This window comes from Jaculus jaculus, chromosome 1 (assembly GCF_020740685.1).
Source record: "Jaculus jaculus isolate mJacJac1 chromosome 1, mJacJac1.mat.Y.cur, whole genome shotgun sequence".
In the NCBI taxonomy this organism is placed as follows: Eukaryota; Metazoa; Chordata; class Mammalia; order Rodentia; family Dipodidae; genus Jaculus; species Jaculus jaculus.
In genome coordinates this window covers 146,415,612-146,436,965 of record NC_059102.1, presented here as the reverse complement: position 1 = coordinate 146,436,965, position 21,354 = coordinate 146,415,612, and the positions used below count along the sequence as shown (strand labels likewise).

The 21,354-nt window shown below is 53.6% G+C and overlaps 1 protein-coding gene across 9 annotated transcripts in view; it reads right to left on the bottom strand.

Moving 5' to 3' along the window:
- Positions 1 to 20,310, bottom strand: part of Ntng2 (netrin G2) — an 82,170-nt gene extending 61,860 nt beyond the window's left edge. For 3 of the 9 annotated variants that reach the window (XM_045159265.1, XM_045159299.1, XM_045159297.1), the window contains exons 1-2: positions 19,629 to 19,770; positions 14,784 to 15,472 (exon numbers count right to left, since the gene is read on the bottom strand). In XM_045159265.1, the coding sequence (XP_045015200.1) occupies positions 14,784 to 14,996 (213 nt within the window). In that variant the 5' untranslated portion in view covers positions 14,997 to 15,472; positions 19,629 to 19,770. Of the gene's footprint in view, positions 1 to 14,783; positions 15,473 to 18,302; positions 18,667 to 18,854; positions 18,901 to 19,346; positions 19,366 to 19,628; positions 19,771 to 20,119 lie in introns of those variants that run through there. The other 6 variants (XM_045159269.1, XM_004654035.2, XM_045159286.1 and 3 more) reach the window with 6 other exon arrangements.
- Positions 20,311 to 21,354: the final 1,044 nt, after the last annotated feature.

Sequence of the window (21,354 nt, the reverse complement as noted above, 5' to 3'; positions counted from 1 at the left end):
TGTGTAAAGCAACAAGGTATATGAGGCTTAGAGCCAGGCTTCCCACAAGTCCAAGGCCTGGATCCTCATCCTGCTTGTCCTTCCCTCTCCCAGCTCGCCTCTGCTCACTGGGATTTCTGCTCTCTAGCCTCTGCTTCCTTCCTCAGGCTGGGCACCTCTGTCTGGAGGCTCCACCCTGTGGCAGGCGTCTGTGTAAACAGCCCTTCCTGAGGACAAATCTCTGGCACTGCTCCTACTGCCAAGATGAACACTTGACCACAGTTTTCTCCAGAGACATCTCTGGTTAATAGCATGTCTGCATGACCTCCACACAGTGCTCTGGGAATGCAAGGTGGAGCCTGGCCCATGCCCTGTGCTCTGTGTTGCACAGTGAAGGGAAGCCCCCCCCCCCCCCCCAACAAGCAGGTTCCCTCTCCAGGTCTTAAGCATCAAGAAGGAACTCTCAGGAGTGGACACAGTGCCCAAACAAGTGCGGACCACTCCTTCGAAGAGCCACAGGCCTAGAGCCTCTAGGGTGTTGTCCTGTCTGTGCTCTGGGGAGTTGAAAGACAGTGTGACCAAGAGAAGAAGTCATACGGGGTGTGGCACAACCGGACAGGTGCACTGCTCAGTGGGTGAAGCCCTTGGTGGGGCTGGTAGTGGTGAGGCTGGATCATAAGGTACTTTTGTTGTTGTTTGTTTTTTTCAAGGTAGGGTTTTGCTCTAGCCCAGGCTGACCTGGAATTCACTACATACTCTCAGGGTGGCCTCAAACTCACAGCGATCCTCTTACCTCTGCCTCCTGAGTGTGGGGGTTAAAGATGTGCACCCCCATGCCCGGCTTATAAGGTAATATTAATTTAATCGTCCACTCACTCATCAGCTACATGCCAGCCATCTGAGAGAAGTTACCCTGCAGAAGCAGGATCAAGTGTGGCTGCCCATCAAAACACCTGGGAAGGGGACGCACAACAATATTCCAGGGCCTTAAGCCCTGAAATCTATTCCAGATGGAAAAGAAACCAACCAGCCAACTAACAACCAACCATATAACCAATCACGTAAGCTCTCTAACCAACCCAACCAATTAGCTAACCAACCAGCCAACTAACAACCAACCATATAACCAATCATGTAAGCTCTCTAACCAACCCAACCAATTAACTAACCAACCAGCCAACTGATCAATGGTGAAGGCTGATCTTCATTGTTAACTTCACTGGATTTGGAATAACCTAGGAGACAAGCCTCTAGATGTGTCTATGAGGTCACTTTCAGAAAGGTTTAACTGAGGAAGAAGGAAGACCCATCCTGGAAGACAGTAGCACCATCCAATGGTCTGGGGTCCCAGACTGCATGGAGAGGAGAAAGTGTGGACTGGAAGAGATGGCTTAGCAGTTAAGGCGCTTGTCTGCAAAGCCAAAGGACCCAGGTTCAATTCCCCAGGACCCACATAAAGCCAGATGCACAAGGTGGTGCGTATGTCCGGAGTTTGTTTGTAGCTGCTGGAGACCCTGGCACACCCATTATCTCTATATCTGCATCTCTTCTTTTTAAATAAATAAATAAAAATAATAAAAACATATTTTTAAAAAAAGAGGAGAAAGTGAGCTGAACACCAGCATCCATCTCTCTCTGTCTCCTGACTGCTGATACAACGGGATCAGTGGCCTCCTGCTCCTGCCGCCATGCCTTCTCCCCATGATGAACTGTGTCCTCAAACTGTGACTCAGAATCAACCCTTCCTCCCTTAAGTTGCTTTCGTCAGGTATTTTTTCACAGCAGTGAGGAAAGAAACTATCATACTAACCAAAGCCCTGTGCTGGGGACTCAGGTGCAAATGGGTTTGGGAGGTTGGGATGACTGATCAAAAATAGACACTGGAACCAGGTGTGTTGGTGCATGCCTTTAGTCCCAGTACTCGGGAGGCAGAGGTAGGAGGACCGCCGTGAGTTCAAGGCCACCCTGAGACTACATAGTGAATTCCAGGTCAGCCTGGGCTCGAGTGAAACCCTACTTTAGAAAACAAAACACCAAACACCAGTCTGTGAGGTCATCTAGTTGCCACCCTCATATTACAGACGAAGGGACAGGGGTCCCAGAAGCCAGATGCTTGCTCAACATCAGATTTCTGCTAACCCAGGCACCAGAGCAGTTGCTGTGGCAACTTGGTCCCCATGAGCAGCACAGACACCAAGTCCTGGAGGGCATCCTGTAGGGGATAGAAGTCTCCCAGGGAGGAGGGACCCCAGCTGGTTTCTGCAGGCCAGGCCAGCCAGGTTGGAAGGTGCCTGAGACAGACAGGCAAAGGGCCAAATAGGGTCAGGTGTACACAGTGCTGTGGGATGGCAGGTCAGTGTGTGTGGCTGGTCAGGAGCTGAGTGGGGCGCACAGGAGATGAAGACAAAGAGAAGGCCAGAGTCACAGGTAGCTGACCGTTCACAGCTTTGGGAAAACCTGACTCTGGCTGGTTTCCTAGGAAGAGACCATAAGAGTCAGGGAGTGAAGGATGGAAGACTGGCGTGGGAGGTCACATGCCAAGCCTGGGAGCTGGTCCCCTCACTCCCCTAAGCCAAACAGGAAAGGGCGCTTGCTGCTCAGACAGAGGGAAGGTCTCTGAGAGTGAGGAAGCCATGCAAGGGGTTCTCTCCCACTCTGGTCTAATGAAAGAAACCAAGATGTTGAAGGCTGGAAGGAGGGAAGACTTCAACCCATCAATGGGGCTCACACTTGCAAGTTCTGCCCACATGTGGGGTAGTTTTCATAAATCCAGAGGCTGGGCTCACCTCAGAGTCTGCTATGGCTGGGCTGGGCTGCAGCCTGGGTGTGGAGGACGTGACAAGTTCTGAAGACACTGTGCTCAGCACACTGAGAACCGCAAGCGGGCGTGGGCCTGCTGCATGGAGGAAGGCTGGCTCAGGCTCCTGCCGTTCTGTTGTCTCTGCTTCCCACGACAGTGGGGCCTTTGGGGAGCTCTCCCATGAGGAGGTGAGGGGCAGAGGAGGACAGCATTCTCCCCTGGGCTGCAGAGACGCACACACCCACCCCACAGGGGTAGCAGTTCTCCCACAAGGCACTCTCACCCTCTCTGAAGACTTCTGGGCAGTTCTCGGACACTGAGGCTCCACGAAGCCCCAGAGTGCCATTACTTTAGCCTCAAGGTGGGGCAGTTTCCCACCTTCGAGAAGTCAGTGGTGGCGAGGGGGGAAATCTGTCTCCTGGCCCCTCATTTCCTACCTACTCTTCCTCTCCCTAGGCTAGGAGGCTGCCAAACCCTTGGGAAACCCCGGGCAAGTGGGCAGGGAGGGCTGCCTAATGCCAGGCAGTCAGTCCCAAAGTCCCTGGCAAAGGTCCCACACCCCCTCTTCGCCCCACTGCTTGTTGAACCCTCTAATTTTAGGTCCATGACTGTCCATAGTCAGGGGTAGTTTCTGCCACTTCCTCTCCAGCAGGACAGCTAGGGCTCCCCAGGCTAGGCCTTCTCGCCTTTCCCAGAGCCGCTGCAGAGCTACCGCGCGTGGGAGCCTGCTTGCTGTCAAACAGACATGAAATAAGCAAGTTATTGAATAAGTGGATTAGCAGACTTCATCAGTCTTAGAGAGCACGGGGCTGGAAAACATTGCCATCGCTCCTCCCCAGCCCCCCTCCTCCCGCCCGAGGGGGCCTCTGCTCACCCGGTACACATGGCTGTGCGCGCGCATTCGCAGATGACAGCCGCCCCCATCTATCAGCGCTTTCTGAAATACTCAGAGTCGCTCTCATCAGCCACGCAGCCTAGTTAAGAGCTGGGTCTAGGCAGCCCAGCGTGAAAATGCTAAGACCCTCTCCTTAAAAATCTGTGTCATCCTAGCCAGGCGCGGGAGGCAGAGGTGGAAGGATGGCCATGAGTTCGAGGTCACCCTGAGACTACATAGTGAATTCCAGGCTAGCCTGGGCTAGATTGAGACCCTACCGCGAAAAACCAAAATAAATAAATAAAATAAATAAAATCTGTGTGACGAAGTAGCTTAACCCTTCTGAATCTGACATTCCTCATAGTCAAAATGGGGTATTAATATAAACTCTTGAATGAACTTAGTGGGCTGGTTTAGGCTAAGGGCTTGGTTGGTATACATTAAGCATTCAATAAATGTTGCTCTGAGATGAAGACATAGAATTAAGATCCTTAAGACAGCAGGACCAGCCAGTTACGGGAAGACAAGCTATGATTTCCCTGAAGTCAAGAGGCCCCTCGAGGGCTGGACAGCTAGCCACTGGGATCCACACAAGGCCTCTGGGCTGCCTGGGAAGTATGCATGAGAGTTTACAACCTTCTTCATGTTCGCATGCACGCATGTGCACACACGCATGGGTGTTATGCTGAAAGACACGGCAGCTTCGCAAAGTGCCTTGTGCAAGATCGCCCCGTTTCTGGAAGCCACTGCAGAGGGGAACTCGACGCCTGGCAGAGGAGCTGGCCCAGCGCTGTGCCCACTGCACAGCTGTTGGTAAAGGCAGAGACAAGGTGTTCTGGGGCAGCTGGCTTCGCCTCCCACTGTCACCACCTGCCTTTGTCAGCTCTTGATCCCCCAGAATGAGGAGACTCCCCAAGAACTTGTAGTCCGTCCCTGCCCCCCACACTGTTGATGCTCCTTACTGCAAGCTGGTAATGGAGGTGGGGAGGGGAGCTGTGGCCCCTGGTCTCCTCTTCACCTTGGCCCAACGGCCTCCTGCAGCTGTGGCTGAGGGGCCAAGCAAGGTCCTGGTTCATTTCCACTTATTTCCCTGGCTGGTGCTTGGAGTCAAATGGACAAATGACTTGGCCATGGAAGGGTGATGGAATGGGGGCTGGGGAGACCAGAAGAGTCTCCTAGGACTCAAACTGTGTGTGCTGGGGGGGGGGGGTGCCCATTTATCCGCATGGGAGGGCAATTCTAGAGCTCCCTCCCTCCAGTTTGGATCTGGAGGCCATGATTCAGTGTCAGTTTCTTCCTCCTGGTGAGGCCTCTTTGGGACTGCCCAGGGTCCTACTGAGCAAGGCAGGATGAGGACAGTGGTCAAGGCCCTGGGGAGGATCCTGGCTTTGGCTGTAGTTGTCTCCACTTCTCTGAGCCTCCCTTCCTCATCTGTGCCACAGTCTTGTTGACAGGGTACAAAGGCACCTCGTGGGCTAATGGCTGAGAGGGTGCCAAGGGAGATGCACCAGCACATTGCAAAGGAAGGGTGCATTCCCAGGCTCCCCACTTCGTGGACACAGTCCAGCTCCATCCACTGTGACTTTAGCCATTGTGGCACCCTACCCTGCTTGCCCCAGGAAGTGCCCCCCGACATGGTACTGCCACCATAGGAGAACTGTGGAGGGGTGTGTTCTCTTGGTCGTCCAGGGCCAGTGACCCCTAGCTCTGAGCGGTGCCTCTGGGGACACCTGAAGGCTGACCTGGACCAGCCAGGAAGCGAATGTGTTAACCTTGCCAGCCCTGCGGGAGCAGCTCCAGCCCCCAGAGAGCCACAGGTGACCTCTGGGCCCATGCCCCACGTGTCCCACCAAATGCTATCATGTGAGGTCAAATCCAGAGTGTGAGTGGATGGCTGGGACCCTTCCGTCTCCAGGGCTTGGACTTTACAAGAGCCTAGGAGTTGTTAAGGTTTCGGGTGGGTCTCAGGGCCCTGGGGCATGGCCAGTTCCAGATACCTACCTTCCCCTGAGTGGTCAGCTCCATTGCAGTGTGCTTACAGATAATGGGAAGCCTCTGGCCCTTGACAATCTCTATGACTCCTCCTACATGACACCCGGGATTGGAATGTGGGAAATTCTGTCACCACTACTTATTCAGCATTTATGATACACAAGGGGTACGTGTGTGGCAGTGATGATTGGCTGAGTGGGAGAGGGGAGGAGTACAGGTAAAGCTGGGCGGCGGCTCAGGGACCAGAGAAAGATCATAGCATTCATTCCCCATGCATCCTCCTGTGAGACTCAGACTAAGCATCCCTGCCTAAAGGACACATTAGGGAAAAAGAAGAAGACAGAAAAAAATGGAAATAAGGGGCAATGGTGAGGGTGTGGGATGGTCTTGGTCATTGTTAGATAAGGGGTTTGGAGTTCAAACCTTGACACCACCACTCAGTATTGCAGCCTTGGTTTCCTGGTCTATAAAATGGGTATAATAAAGGAACATCTATTTTTCCCATACAGGATATTTTGGAAGACTCAATGTCAAGTTCTTCACAGAAAACCTCTGTGGAGTCCAGAAGTAACCTTGCACATCCATAGTCAACTGATTCCCACCTAGGTGCCAGAATCATCTATTGGGAAAAGAGCAGACCCTTTAACAAGTGCCTTTAACCACCGAGCCTTTCCCCAGCCCCACACAGGGTTTTCCTAGCATGTAGAGATGTCTGGGAATCAAAGGCGGTTTACACAACTCTGAATATGTTAACTGCCACTGGATTGCACACTTTAAAAGAGAGGCAATTTAAAGTTGTATATGTATCTTCACACATTAATAATTTCCCAAAATAAATTTAAGAGGTTAACTTCATGCTTGCATTAGGCGAATTTCATTTCAATAAAAAAAATATGGGGCTGAAGAGATGGCTCTGCAGTTAAAGGCACTTGCTTGAAAAGTCTGAAGGCCTGGGTTCGATTCCCTGGTACCCACATAAAGCCAGACGCACAAAGTGGCATATGTGTCTACAGTTAGTTTGCAGTGGCAAGAGGCCCTGGCATGCCCATTGACTCCTCCCCTCTCTGCTTGCAAACAAATAAATAAAATAATTTTTTAAGTGTTTTAGGCTGGAGATATGGCTTAGTTAGTGGAGTGCTTGTCTAGCATGCACAAAAGCCCTAGGTATCAACCCCAGCACTCACTCCATAAATCAGGCATGGTAGTACATGCCTATAATCCCAGCCCTTTGGAGGTGAAAACCAAAGGATCTGGAGATCAAGTTCATCCTCAGCTACATACGAAATTCAAGATCAGTCTGGGATGCATAAAACTTTGTCTCAAAAAAAAAAAAGTGTTAATCTTTTAAACAGTGCACAGTGCTGAGCCAGGCATAAATATACCTTGGGAATGTCTCACCAACACTGGACTCCTGTATTTGTCTGCGGCCGATCGAGGTTCTCCCAAACTCCCAGAATGTATCTGTCAGTCCCCCAGGAGCACCACGTGACTCGCTGATCTAGTAAACAACACCGTTGCAAAGTTGGGGAGACTGAAGCTAGTGTGCCTGGCTTTGGTCCTTTTTGCTGGGCCTGGGGCTCCCGGCTCCTCTCCCACCATTTTGCTTCAGATCTGTACATCCCTGCCACCCCCATCCCTGACAGTAGTATCTATGCTCTGGGAACTACAGAGACATTCTCGTTCTTGGAGTAAATCTGCACTGCTAAAGGCTAACTCAGACCCAGCAAATCGCAGTGGGCTGGAACCAACCCAATACCACCTGCCATCTCCCACCGCCCCCTCCAGGAGGTGGCCAAGCATTCTCCAGGGCCACGGGGCTCCCCTTCCCCTGACAGGCCAGAGGCAGGTAAACCTGGACGTGGGTTGTGGGCTGGGGACGGCACTGCAACCTTGCTCCTGGGGCAACCAAGACTGGGAGGGGAGAGCATGGTGTGGAGGATGCCCATGCCTCTGTTGTCATTTCTGCCTTGACGCTCCTCTACATGCCCCCTCCCTAGATCCCTAATCCCTCCCGGCCCAGAGAATAGCTAGGAGCCAGATGGAAGCGGGGTGGCTTCCAGCCCCATACCTTAGAGGACCTTGGGAAGCCAGGGATGTTGTCTGTCAAAGGACACAGCGACTGCTCACAGGCTGTGGAAGCTTCCTGTAGGCTATGAGCAGGTAGGATGGCCTGTCCAATCTCCACCACCACCATCCATGTTCCCCTGCCCTCTGTAGTCTGCATTCCTTCTACCCAGGCCCCTGGCCACGGAATCTCTAAGCCCCCACCCTTACCCTCCAATGCAACTGGTCCACTTTGCCAGCAGGGCCATCTTCTGTCTACGGTCTCTTTCTACTTATTCCTTTTGCTCCTCCAGCTAAATCCCAGAATGTAAATATTCTTCAGCTGGGTGTCTGGGGACTTCTCATACCTAATCTCATGTCACTCACACAAATGTCCTTGGAGGTTTGAAAGGATCACCCCCATTTCCAGATGAGAAAGCTGAGGCTCAGAGTCACGAGATACTCAAAGTCCCACAACCCAAATGGACGAGATACGTGGGCGTGCCCTCCCATCTGCCCCAGTCCAAAGCCAGCATGGGAGAACCTGCCTGTACTTCTGCCGATTCACTGCCTGCCTCAGCTGGGATCCCAGGCAGTTTGCGATGACATGGGAAGGAGGGTGCAAAAGGAAACTATATTCAATTCAGGACATGGGCCTGGGAACATGGGTCTGGTTGAGTGCTTCCCTAGCATGCACAAAGCCTTGGGCTGCATCTCCAACCTCACATAAAAGGTGTGGTGGTGCACACCTGTAATATCCCAGCACAGGAGAGGTGGAGGCAGGAGGGTCAGGAGTTCCAGATCATCTTTAGCCACATAATGATTTCAAAGCCAGCCTGAGCTACATAAGATCCTATCTTAAAAAAACAAAGCTGGGTGTGGTGGCTCACGCCTTTAATCCCAGCACTCACTCAGGAGGCAGAGGTAGGTAGGGTCACTGTGAGTTTGGGGCCACCCTGAGACCATGGAGTGAATTTCACATCAGTCTGAGCTGGAGTGAAACCCCACCTTGAAAAACCAAAATAATAATAATAAAATAAATGAATCAAATCTCAAGCCTCTGGCACTCTAGGAATATCCCTTGGGGGCTCTTTTGTGTCCCTGCTGCTCTGCTGAACCACAGTCATCCTCTTCAGGGTATCTGGCCCCAACTTGTTCCCACCAGAAAAGTCAGAAGCACAGATGTGACCTCTGTGGGGCTGGTGCTAGGTGACAGAGCTGTCCCATCCTCTCCTCATCTACTCCCCAGCAGGAGACTTCACTGTGCAACGTGATGTCTTCACAGGCATCTATTCTTGTTCTGGGCCAGGTCCTGCCTCAGGCATTTCCAGAGAGCCAGTGGCTGTTACTAAGGACTCTGACAAGTTCCAAGTCACTGCAACTGACTTAATGACAGAGCCGTGAGAAACCCAGGATTCAACCAAGGGCAAAACTCACACTACAGGGGCTGCAGTGGACGGACGCCAGGACTTCCAATGGGGTCCTGATCCGAGCCCCAGACCTTTCCAAGGCTCAGTATCAGTCCCTCCTCCGCCAAGAAGCCTTCCTGGACCATGCTGTCTTTCCTGTCATCCATTCTTTCATTCAGCAGTCATTTTCACAGGGTGAGGCAAGAGGAAAGTGCTGGAGCACAAAGAGAGAAAGCAGCCTGCCTTCGAGAAGCTCGCAGTCCAAACACCTGTGGCTCTGGAAATGACACCAAGAGCCACCATAAGGTCTATGGAGATGGTTCAGTGGTTAAGGTGCTTGCCTTACAACATGAAGACCTGAGTTCAGATTCCCCAGCACCTACGTAAAAGCCCGACAAGGGGATCCCTAGGGCTTTCTGCTCAGCTACTGTAGCCAAATCAGTGTGCTCCAGGTCCAGTAAAAGATCCTGTTCCCCCAAACTAAAGTGGGGCTGGAGAGATGGCTCAGCAGTTAAGGTGCTTGCCGACAAAGCCAAAAGGACCCAGTTCCAATTCCTCAGGACCCACGTAAGGCCAGATGCATGAGGTGGCACATGCATCTGGAGTTCATTTGCAGTGGCTAGAGGCCCTGGTGCACCCATTCTCTTTCTTTTCTCTCTCTCCCAAATAAATAAATAAAATATTTTTAAAAAATAAAGTGCATAATGGCAGAGGAACACTTAGCTCTGGCATTTGTATAGATGTTTACTCACATGCGTATAAACACACACCACACACACTACAAACTCATGCACATGAAAAAGAACAGCTGTGAACTGAACAGCTACGAGGTGCTCCTGGCAGTCTCTGTCCGTAGTCTCTTACTTGCCCCAGCTTGAGCAAACAAGGCTTGGAGAGGTTGCATCCCCCACGGAAGGTCATGCAGTCTAATACTGCAGGCTTCCATCTCTCCAGAGACTCGTTTGATGATAGGTTCAATGTTTATCCGTTTCGATGTGGAACAACCCAGATGATGGAGACTGCATGTGTAACAACAGTCAAACCTCACTCTAGCTCAAATAGCTAAGTACCTGAAGATGTCGGAACCCACTCTGTTCTCCAGGAAAGCGGTGAGGTGAGCTCTCCACTGGTATCTTGTTCCAGATCATGAAGCCCCTGAGTGGTAATATGAGGATGTGAGCCCTCGCACGGGGATTTTTTTCCCAGGCCGGTAGCTCTCACTGGAACAGGGTGCTGCCTGGCTGGAACCACCCAAATTGAGCCGGGAGATGCAGACCCCAGCCCTGTCCAGGTCCGCCTAGGGAACCTCAGGTCCCGATCCAAGTTCTCTCTCCCAGAACTCCACTGTTGCTTCCTTTCTTCCTTGAGAAGCCAAGGTCTCTTCCTTAGGCTGTGAAATTCTGTCCTTTGTCAACAACATGGGACCTCGAAACTGAATGTCCTGCAGAATGTAGCTCCCCAGGTCCGGGCAGAACCCAGGATTCTGTCCCTCCAGCAGGTTGGTGCTGGGGTGTGTGTGTGGGGGTGGTGGTGATGCTGGGACCACACTCTGGTAAGGAGGCTGGAGGAGGGCTGGGCGCTCTTTCTGCCGCCTCACTGCCTTGCTCTGAAGTCTCGGAAGGTCGAGTTCTGATCCTAAGGCACACAGAACCGGGTTTCCACCTTGCTCTCATGGGCTAGGAGAGGGCAAGCAACAGGCAACAGACCTCTCTCATGAAGCACCATGGGGCTGCCACCCAGGACCCAGTGTGCCCATGTAAGAGGGGTCCTGGGTGCCACAAAGGCCCTCCCTGTGCGGAGTTGAGAAGCCTTCCCTGTCGCCCTTCCCTCCTCCTCCACAGCCCTGAGCTTCTACCACCTGGTCCCTAGGGGCAGGCTCCAGAAAGTGGGAGGGGTCTTCCTCAGTCCCCTATAGCCCTCATTGAAATTTTGCCCTTGCCCAAGAATCCTCAACTGAGTGCTCATCCCCATTAATTCTCCTTGTGCATTTACAGCCAATAGGTTTTTATTTATTCATTTATCTTGTCTTTCATCCCTCTCCCCTTCCTCACCAGCCTGGAATTTACAATTCAGTTCTCGGGCGGCCTTGCAGAAGGATGAAGGACGGGAGGGTGAGAGAGTGAGGCTCTGTACCTTGGGTCTGGAAAGGACGACTGCTCCCCCTGGCTCCTCTTGTACTCTCTGGCAGTGGAGTTGACAAGGGGGAGGAGATGAGTGTGCTCATCCTCTGGATGGCCTGGGCAGGCCCACACCTGTTTGCAGGGACCAGCCAGCCTCAGCAGGGTTTACTAGCCTAAGAGGGCAGTGGGTGGCCTGGCTGCCACTAGGTCGCCCCCTGGTGGTTATCTAGCCACACCTGCTCCTGCTGAAGGAGTTTAAACTCCCTGGGCATGCTTCTACCACCTGCTGCCTACAGATTAGAAAATGCAGGGTGTGATGTGGTCAATGCTGGAGAGAGAGTACTCCAGAGAAGCAGAGAAACACAGGAAGCCCGGAGTAATAACAACAGTGACAAGTCCATTACAGCCACTGCACGTTGAGCAGGTCCCCACATGAGCGTGCATGCCCGCAGTGTGCCTGCGCTGGTTACATCTTCCCACCAGTGCTGGGCCATGCCTGTGCTATTGTCTTTATTGAAAGAGGAAGAAACTGAGGCTCAGAGAGGTCAGCTGTTCAGTCCGGGGAGACTGTGTCCCCTGGTAGGTAATCATGAGCTTCGGCCACAGATACGTTCTCTAGTTGCCTTCCCAGCTCCATGACCTTGACGGGATTTAGGCAATCTTTCTAATCACTAACAAGAGATTAGAACAGGGCTCACCTCGGGGCACCCTGGGGATGAATCAATGAGGCACACCCTGGACATGCCTGTTGGTGGGGGAGGGGCGGTAAAAAGCAGTGATGGGGTTAGAATCCAGACTGGGGGTGACTCCTGCCACCTACAAAGGCCTCTGATAGGCTGCCCTTTACGTGCCCCCAGCAGAACCTCCAGTCTCCTGGCTCCCATTTGTAGTCAAAGACCGTCTATCATGAAATATTTACATCCATTAAACAGGTGGTGAGACGCTGAGGGTTCAGCGTGTGTGTATGTGTGTGTGGGGGTACAGTCTCAGGATGCTGAGCTTTCTTGCAACCCCCCAATTTTCCAGGACAAAAGAAAGGGTGGGGAAGAGGGGCTCCCTCCAAAACCCCAGGGCTTGGCCAGCATCAGGACCCCTGTGGTGACTTGCTCTCCTGGCAGCTGTGATAGGTCCTGAGGTGGAGGAGGGGCAGCTGTCCAAGGCTCAGGGTATTTAAAGCTGGCATTTTAACAACCCCCTACCCTGGCACATTAAGGCATATTTAAAAGGCAAAATCTAGCCAGGTGCGGTGGTGCACATCTTTAATCCCAGCACTCAGGAAGCAGAGATAGGAGGATCACTGTGCGTTTGAGGCTAGCCTGGGACTACGGAGTGATCAGCCTTGGCTAGAGTGAGACCCTACCTCGAAAAAAAAAAAAAAAAAAAACTAAATAAATAAATGGAAAGGCAAAATCTTACTAAGATGTTAACACAACAGACAGGTTGGCTCTGCCTGGGGTCTGTGTGACCAGAACCAAGAAACAGACTCAGAAAGGGGCTGCAGGGCCCCTTACCTATCTTGAGCCACTGTGGTCCTTTGGTCCTCAGAGCAGTGATACCCAGGAGACTACAGAGCCTTGGCTCCCGGCCCTAAGCTGTCTTCTTCCTCCCCTCCTCCCTCACTCTCTCTCAGCTGGCTCTGGCCCAGCCACCACCCACAGTGACAGCCTTATCACCAGTGACAAGGCCAAGTGGGAATCTACTGTCCCAGGCTGCCTGCTCTGCTGTGACTGAAGCCGTCCCACGGGACGCAGACATTCTCAGGAGCCTGGGTTGGGGACACCAGGTTGGCTGTGCTATAAATCCAGGAACCTGGCAGCTTCCCCAAGGACATTCAGAGGCACTAGCCACCTGCAGGGTGATGCTGGGCCCCTCCTGCCAGCTCTTGCAGCCCGACTGCCCTGCCCATCCTTTGCCAGGGAAGGCCTGCCAAGCCCTACTCAGGCAGCTTCGGCTAGCTCTTCCACTTCCTGGCATGTGGCCTCAGCCAAAGGCCTTTGCTTCTGCTGCCACCTCAGTTTCCCCATCTGTAGACTGGAATGACAACAGCAAACATTTGGAAGCTTTCTTTGTGTATGATCCTATTTTTAAAATTTATTTATTTATTTGCACTTTGGGAACAGGGGCACCAGGGCCTCTTGCTGTTGTAAACATCAGGTACTTGTATTTTTTTTTTTTTCTTTTTTGCATCTGGCTTGGGAATCGAATCAGGAACAGCAGGCTTTAAAAGCAACTGTCTTTTTAAATTTTGTTTTATTTTATTTATGTGTTAGAGAGAGAATGGGCACACCAAAGGCCTTTAGCCACTGCAAACGATCTCTAGATACATATACCACCTTGTGGATCTGGCTTATGTGGGTACTGGGGAATGGAACCTGGTCCTTAGGCTTCACAGGTCTTAACTGCTAAGCCATCTCTCCAGCCCAAGTGTCTTTTTTAAAATTTTTATTTTGTTTATTAATTTTTAGAGAGAGAGAGAGAGAGAGAGAGAGAGAGAGAGAGAGAGAGAACTGGCACACACCAGGGCCTCTAGCTACTGAAAACAAACTCCAGGCACATGCAGTACCTTGTGAATCTGGTTGCACATGGGTAATGGGGAGTTGAACCTGGGTCCTAAGGCTTCACAGGCAAGCACCTTAACTGCTAAGCCATCTCTCCTGCCTCAAAGCGAGTGTCTTTAACTGCTGAGCCATCTTTCCAGTTCCTTGATCCTATTTTGAGCAATGTACATGTATTCACCAAGCCATTGAGCACCCTGAGTGTGTGCTGATGGTATGCCCATTCCACAAGCGACAGAGCAGAAACCCTGAGATGTCCACAGGGTATAGAGTCCCCCTGAAACTTTCCAACTCTGTCCAACACAGAATCAACCTGGTGAAGCCCAGGGAAAGATCCCATGGAATAATGTGCCTCAGACTCCCAGCGCTGCACTCTAGGAGCTTGCATCAGACACTTTCTGCGATTGCTACCATCCTTGTTAACACTGCTTGAGGGCCAAAGTGCTCTGTGACTCCACAACTCCCCCCTTCTGTAATTAGGGACTCAGGTGACAAGGCCTGAACATCTGCCCCTCAACTGGAGATGGAACTGGCCAGGATGTTGCTGCACTGTCCATCTGGCTTGATCCTCTTTCAGGAACCCCTAACAGTTTCCTAAAAAATTGTCCTCTGTCAAGCATCTACCCAGTGTTTAGCATGAGCTGGTCTCATGCTAACGTGTTTTGAGACTGAGCTAGGTAGGCTGGGAGGGTGCACGGTAGGAGAGATGAACTGAGGCAGGTCAGAGTATACGTCCTCTTGCAAATAGTGCATGATATTGCCTGAATGCTGACTTCCTGCAGAGGAGGCAGCACTGGCTTTTAGGCAAGAAAATTATGAATATTGTGGTTTTTTTTTTTTTTTTCTGAGAGGGAACCCTCCCTGGGGTCAGCTGGCCAAAACAACATGCCTCTATCCACCGGATGTCATGTGGCTCCCAGGATCCACGGGGCAGCTTGGCGTTGGCATCTTTCCACAATAGTCTGTCTCAGCATCCCTCCCCCCACCCGAGCAGTAGAACAGCTGACTTACATGGGAGCAGAACCTCTCAGGGGGGTCTCCACACGTGATGCCTGAGGGCTCCACCTTCACCTTGACGTAGTCCTTCAATCGCATCACCTTGGGCTGGCAGGCGTAGAACTCCCAGGTGGGGCCCTCATCCGTGGTCACCCAGGATTTGCAGATGTCATAGTCCCCAGAGGCCAGCGGGAGGCAGTGCAGGAGGAGCGCCAGCAGGTGCAGCATGGCGCGGCAGGGGTGGGGCCTGGAAGGGCCCTGGACAGGCAGCGGTGGGGTCAGGGGGGACTTGAGGCCTCCGCATGGAAATGCCACATCTACCAGGTGATGGTGACTGGGATGTCCCAGAGTCTCGATCTCGCTGCGTTTGCCGACAGCGAGGAACTTGTTTGTTCCAAACGGCCAATACAGAAAATTCAGAGCCAGCGTTTCTCAGACTGCTGATGGGCAGATCAAAAAGTTGCCTGTAACTTGGCGTCCTCCTAACCCTGGCATTATACCTCCCCCGGAGGTGAAGCTGATCAAATGGGGCAGACTCTCAAATTGTGACAGTGGATGGAAACGGGATAAGGAGAAAATCCGCTGGGATCCGGCATGGGGCTGGATCAGATTGCTTTTAATTTTTGTTCTTCCAATCAATCCTGGTCTTTAAAGGGCCCTGAATGGGTGATGTGCCCAACACAACCATGGAACAGCCCTCCGGCCTGTATTGTAAAGATAAAATAAAATCAAGAAGAGTTCATGTTAGCTGCAAACGTGGTCCCTCTTGGGGACCGGACTTGGCATCTCAGACCAATAAAAGAGATTTCTTTTCATATGGTCTGAAAGTGATAACAATTATGTGACTAGACCTGGGGAAAAAAAAGGCACTGAGGTGTTGACAGAAAAGATTCTGTCTCTGCTTTGGTGGGGTCAGGCACTCATGAGGGTCAGCTGACCTTGGCAGGTAGCCATCGGCAGCTCATTTAGAAGTTTCCGAGACTTCAGCTCCCAGTCCATCCAGGTACCTGGGAGCTGGCTTGTCTTTCATGGTAAGAGGGGGAAGAGAGAGGGAGAGAGAGAGAGAGCACTCATTAGCAATAACACCTGCAACAAATTAAAAGGGGGGATTAGGGATATATAGGAACAAAAGCTCTCTGGCAAAATGTGCAAAAAAAAAAAAAAAGAACCCAAAAGGAAGAAAAAAACCCAAGGCTGCATTAGTAAGGGCTCCACAGAAAGCTGGTTATAAGTGTCACAGACACGCACATTTGGAGATGGGGCACATTATTAAAAAGGTGACACAGCTCCTCATCATTTATGGGGGCGTTGTTTCAGTGGAAATAACCCTGCTCTAGGACCAGAAACTTTCTAAAGCATCCCCAAGAGTCAAGATTTAATGGTGGCTTTAAAAAAATAACATGCCAGACCAGTCAAAATGTCAAGGTTATTAAAGGAGGTGGTGAGACTCATGCAGAGAGGCCACACATACAGCTACAACCCAGCAGGGAGGTCCCCATGTGGGCCACTGGCAAATGTCTCCCCAGGCACGGACGATCTGAAACAACGAGTCTCACATTCTCCACAGTAAGAAACTAGCATGTGGAAGGCTTCCACAGGAAATAAAAATGTTTTGTCATTAGGCTTTCTGATCAAGGCCAACATTTTGCAATCATCTTTAGATGGCAACATCTCTACATGGGTCACCATTATGATTATTACTTTGCTATTTTAAGCATGGTGATTACTTAAAAGCCAAAATAGATATAATTCACAAGAATTGAGTTGAGAAGCATATGACTTGGGATGTGTCGTGTTCCTGGGCACTTGCTACATCATCAGGAGAATTTGAGTCCGGCTAGCATGGGTTCCCAGCTGAAAATGCTGGCCAACAGGGCAAAGGTGGGTGCAATGGGTTATGGCAAAAATGCCCGTGTTATTATTTCTTTTGGTTAATTATTCCCATGGTTGCTGCATTTACATTCCCAAGCATCACATGGGGTGGCCTGACTCTCACCTGACGTCCTTGTTGGCCATCGAACGTGGAAGGTCCCTGAGTTGGTTAACTGTGTTTCCATGAAATCGTATTCACTACCCAGACACAAACATGCTCCTTGCCCAAGAAGATGGGCAGGAGGGGCAGACACCACAGGCCAGCTGAGCCCCCTTCGCCCAGGGTAGAAGCCCCCAGCCAGCCACTCTTTCGCTCCGGGAGGCGGTGGGCTTCATCTGTTTGTGTTAAACCCGACCCTGCCCCCTCTCTCTGGGGATGAAGGGCTCATAACACAGATGAATGAGAACCCAACCAGGACCACACTGTCCCATCTCACCCCAGACTACGGGAAAGAGAAACCTGTTCTAGAGCCTGTCCAGCCTTGAAAGCGCTCCTTGCTAGAAAACTCTCAGAAAGAACGTGCCGGGCGTCTATTTTTACAACCTGAGAAAATGTAGTAAAAATAAAATAGCGAGGCCGGCAAAGGTTTGGACGCCTCTACCCAAGCTCTGTGCTGCCCAGAAAACAGCATGCTTCTAATTAATTCTTCCAGCAGCCGACTCCCGACTGTTCACTAACAGGTAGGGAGCTCCTGACGGCTGGAGACAACCAGGGCTCTGGGCCCCGGCTCCTAAGGAGGGCCCAGCTGCCTGCTTCATCTGCAGGGCCAGTGCTAGGACAGCCCTGGACTCCAGCCTGGGCGGGAGGCAGTGAGGCCCTGCGGCCAGAAGTGAGTAGTCACAAGCATGAGTCTCACCAATCTATTAATTGCTTTGCAGTTTTGTTGGCTTCAACGCCACATATTCCCTGGAAAATGGGAGTTGGGGGAACCAACAACAAAATCTGCTAGGGGGAAAAAAATGTGTTTACAACCAGTCAATCAACTGGGCGTTGCTGGCAACGAGGGGGAAACTGTGAGCTCAGCACTCAACTAGGTTGGTTTTTGCCAAAAAGAAATAAAGGGCTGGGGGAAGAGTGTAAGAGCCCTCCGGAAAAGCAAAGAGGACAGCAGAAAGCCAAGAGGAGCCGGCAGGGGAATTTCAGAGTAAGAGACTGTTTCCTGGTGGATCGTTTTTTCTCCTTGGAAAATAAATCTTCACCTGATATTATTAAGAAACTGCGGCTCCCAGAAACAAATGGAATCAATGCGCCTTATTTTTTTTTAAGAGTCCTCAGGAACCGAGGGGGGCTGATAGCTTGTATTAAAACCCGAAAAATTAGATTGTATCAGGATTTCTGAACTCGGGTTTCTCTGTCTTATTGAATTAGTGCCTCTTGAAGCTGGCTGGGCCGCCAACAGGCTCTAGTTGGAGTCTTGGGTTGAGCTCTCCTTGTGCGAAACTTGTCTCGGGGACGTGGAGGCCCGTGGGGTTCAGGGTGGGGGTGCATCAAGGAGTTGGAGGCCCCAGCCCATCTGGAGAGTTCCTGGGTGAAATAAGCCTTAGAGGCGGGTGAAGAAGGGCCGAATCGAAAAGGGAAGCCCCAGGGGCCAGGGGTCACCTTCCTGTCCCCCACCCCACCTCCCCGCCCTGGGCTGGGCCCTGCAGATGCCAGGTGCTCACCGCAGCCTTGGGGGGCGTCCGGGTTCCAGCCGCCTGCTTGGTGTCCCAACTCCGGAGAGGGAGCTTTCCCGAGCCCTAGGGCTCCCCTCCAACGCCCTCCCAGCGGCTGGGGAGCCCCCAGAAAGTTGGGCGTTGGGGGCGGGGCACGGGCAGGAAGCTTCGCGGGTGGCTGGGCGTAGGTACCCGCAGGTGAGCGGGCCGAGCCAGCCTAGGACCCCCGCAGATATCCTAAAAGTCAGGTCCCCACTTGGGGGACAACGGACAGCGGCAGGCACTGCACTCGAACCTCGGGGCAGAGCACCGCGCTGCCTTTTGCGTTTCCAACTCCTGCGCAAACCACGGGCGCAATTAATAATCTCGCCTTTAATAAAGGCCGGGCCAGCATCTAGGATGCCCTCTCGTTTGGCACCGCCTCCCTTAATTAAAAGACACTGTGCAGAGCCCTCCGGAATAACTTGCGTACTTCCCCACCCTTCCACTCCCAGCCCGGCGGTGGCCGACCCAGCCGCCACCCTCCCCACCCGCTCCCCACCGCCCAGACCCGGAACTTACTCCGGAGCGGGTGACTCGAACCCCGCGGTCCTCTTCCCGCCTTCCCGCAGCCTCGCCCCCTTTACCCAGTTCGAGTTCGACTCCACCCGGTGATCGAGTCCCACCCCCCCCACACACACCTGCCGACCCCCCGCAAAGCACGGAAAGAAGTTTCCAGGCAGGTTGGCCAAGAGTTCGCCGAGCGCCTCCCGCGTTTCCCTAGCCCGCCGAGACGCGAGGGCCCGGGCGGCGGCGGCTCGGGAGGCTGGCCGCCGAATCGGGGTGGGGGAGCGAGCGGAGCGGGAGAGGGGCTAATGTCCTTTTCCACAAGCACAAGTCAGCGTTCATGCAACGTCCATGCCCACCCCACACCCGCGCGCACACGGCGGGAAGGGACCGATGTGTGTGTGTGTGTGTGCGTGTGTGTGTGTGTGTGTGTGTGTGTGTGTGTGTGTAGCCGGTGGAAAGACAAGCGACTCCTTTAAGATGCAGCCACTTAACGCACACACACACCCCTCTTCCCGCGACTCCGGTCCTCCGCTAGTAGCAGCCGCCACCCGCCACCAAATAACTTTTGCATCCGAGCCTCGGCTGCTTGGAGTGGCTCCCGGGCCCCGGGAGAGTGTGCGCGGTCACCCGAAGCCCTTTCAAAATGAAAGCAGCCTGGGAGGGGGAGAGAAAGAGAGAGAGAGAGAGAGAGAGAGGGAGGGAGGAAGAGAGAGAGAGAGAGCGAGCGAGCTGCCGCGGCGCCTCTGTCCCCGCCCGCCGCCCCGGGCTCTTCCCCGCTCGTCTTACCCCGGCTCGGAGCAGCTTCCCGGAGCGCGACCCGGACAGGCCGGGGACCGCCACCCTCTGGCGGGTGCTGGGTGGGCGCGCGGGCCGGAGGACGCCGAGCCGGGGCTCCCGCCCCGCGGACTCTCCAGCCGCCGCCACTGTCAGATCGGGGCCGGGGAGCCCTCCGGTCGCCCGGAGCCGTCCGGGAGACGCGGGCCGGGGGAGGGGGCCGCCCGCGCCGTCCGCATCGCCCGCTCGGGGCCAACTGAGAGGTCGCTGCTAACAAGTGTAAACTTTTGGGGCCCCCTGGGCTGCCAGGGGTGCACCCGCGCGCGCGCACCGCGCAGCCCCCGGCCCGGGTGGGCTTCGCGGCTTGTGGTCCAGGCGCCGGAGCATCACAACCCCCACCCCTCCGCTGGGCGCGGCGCCGGCCAGATGGCGGGGCGCCTCACCGCCCCCCTGCACTCCGCTCCAACTTAATGCCGAGGCTAAATCCTCTTGCCATCACTCACGGTCACCATCGGGGCTTTTATCTCCCGGTCTGATCCGGGCTGCGTAACTTCCTCTGTGTGGCTTTAACACACCATCCCACCACGGAGCAACGGTCTTCTTAAAGGTGCAGGAAGAAAATACTGCGAGGCTCGGGGGACGCGCCTCGGCCCGGGGAGGGGCGCGGCGAGCAGGGGCGTCCCGGCGGGCCCGTGGCCAGGGTGGCCCAAGCAGGCGGCCGCCGGAGCAAGCCTGCTGTGGGGGGTCGCTGCCTACACATCATCGCCTCGCGGCCTGGGGGCCAGTGGGTCCCTGAGCGCAGAGCGCATCCTCAGCTGGTTCGGGTCAGGCGTGGCGGGGCTGCAGCTCCTTTTTCCAAAACCCCGGGGTCCTGACGAGGTGCCAGCATCCAGGGGCGTAGGGGCTGCCCCATCGGCACCAAGGAGGGGACCAAGTGAGTCAGTTCCCTCCACTCCCCCCACCCCACCAGCCAGGGCTCCACACGGCTCCTCCGGTCTTTCTCTGGGAAGCGCTGCCGCCCAGAAGGCCTTGAGCAGTGGGTAAAGGGGTGGGTGGGTGGATTTGGGGAGCTGGGGAGGGGGAGCGCTCTGAGCGCACAACCAGAGCCTGAATACCAGCTGACACATAGCCGCCTCCAGCCTGATGGGCCCTGCTTTTGACGAAGCCAAGCCAGCTCTGCAGGGAGCGAGGACTAGGGGGGAAGGTGGGGGCCTCCCTGAGGGGCGTTCTGCCTCCTTGGGGCAGACCTGGGAGGAGGACGTGGGAGGACTCTTGCAGGGCTGGGCAGAAGCCGTGGAGTAGCCATCGCTGGGTAGACCTGTGCTCCCTCCAGCCCTGGAGGCTTCCTGGCAGCCTGCCTCGGGGGCTATGGGCAGCGCGTCCTGGTCTTGGGAAGGGAGGGGGGGCTCTTGTAGTTTTGGGGTGCTTCTGGCCTCCCTAGGATTGGGTTCTTGATGCAATGCTGAAGCCGCCAGCACTGTCATTTAGATGCATCAAGAACAAAGGGCATGAGGGGGAAGAGAGAGAGAGAGAGAGAGAGAGAGAGAGACAGAGAGACTAGCCCAAGGTCACAGAGGGTGTCAGAAATGGGAGCAAGGTACAGCACCTCAGTGCCCCATCCTTATATCCACCTTAACCCTTCCCTGACCTTGGCGCCCCCTAAACCCTGAGAGAGTTGTTCTGCTGAATACCATTTAGAATCTCGTGAGAAAACAGGCAGAGAACGCAGCACTAAAGT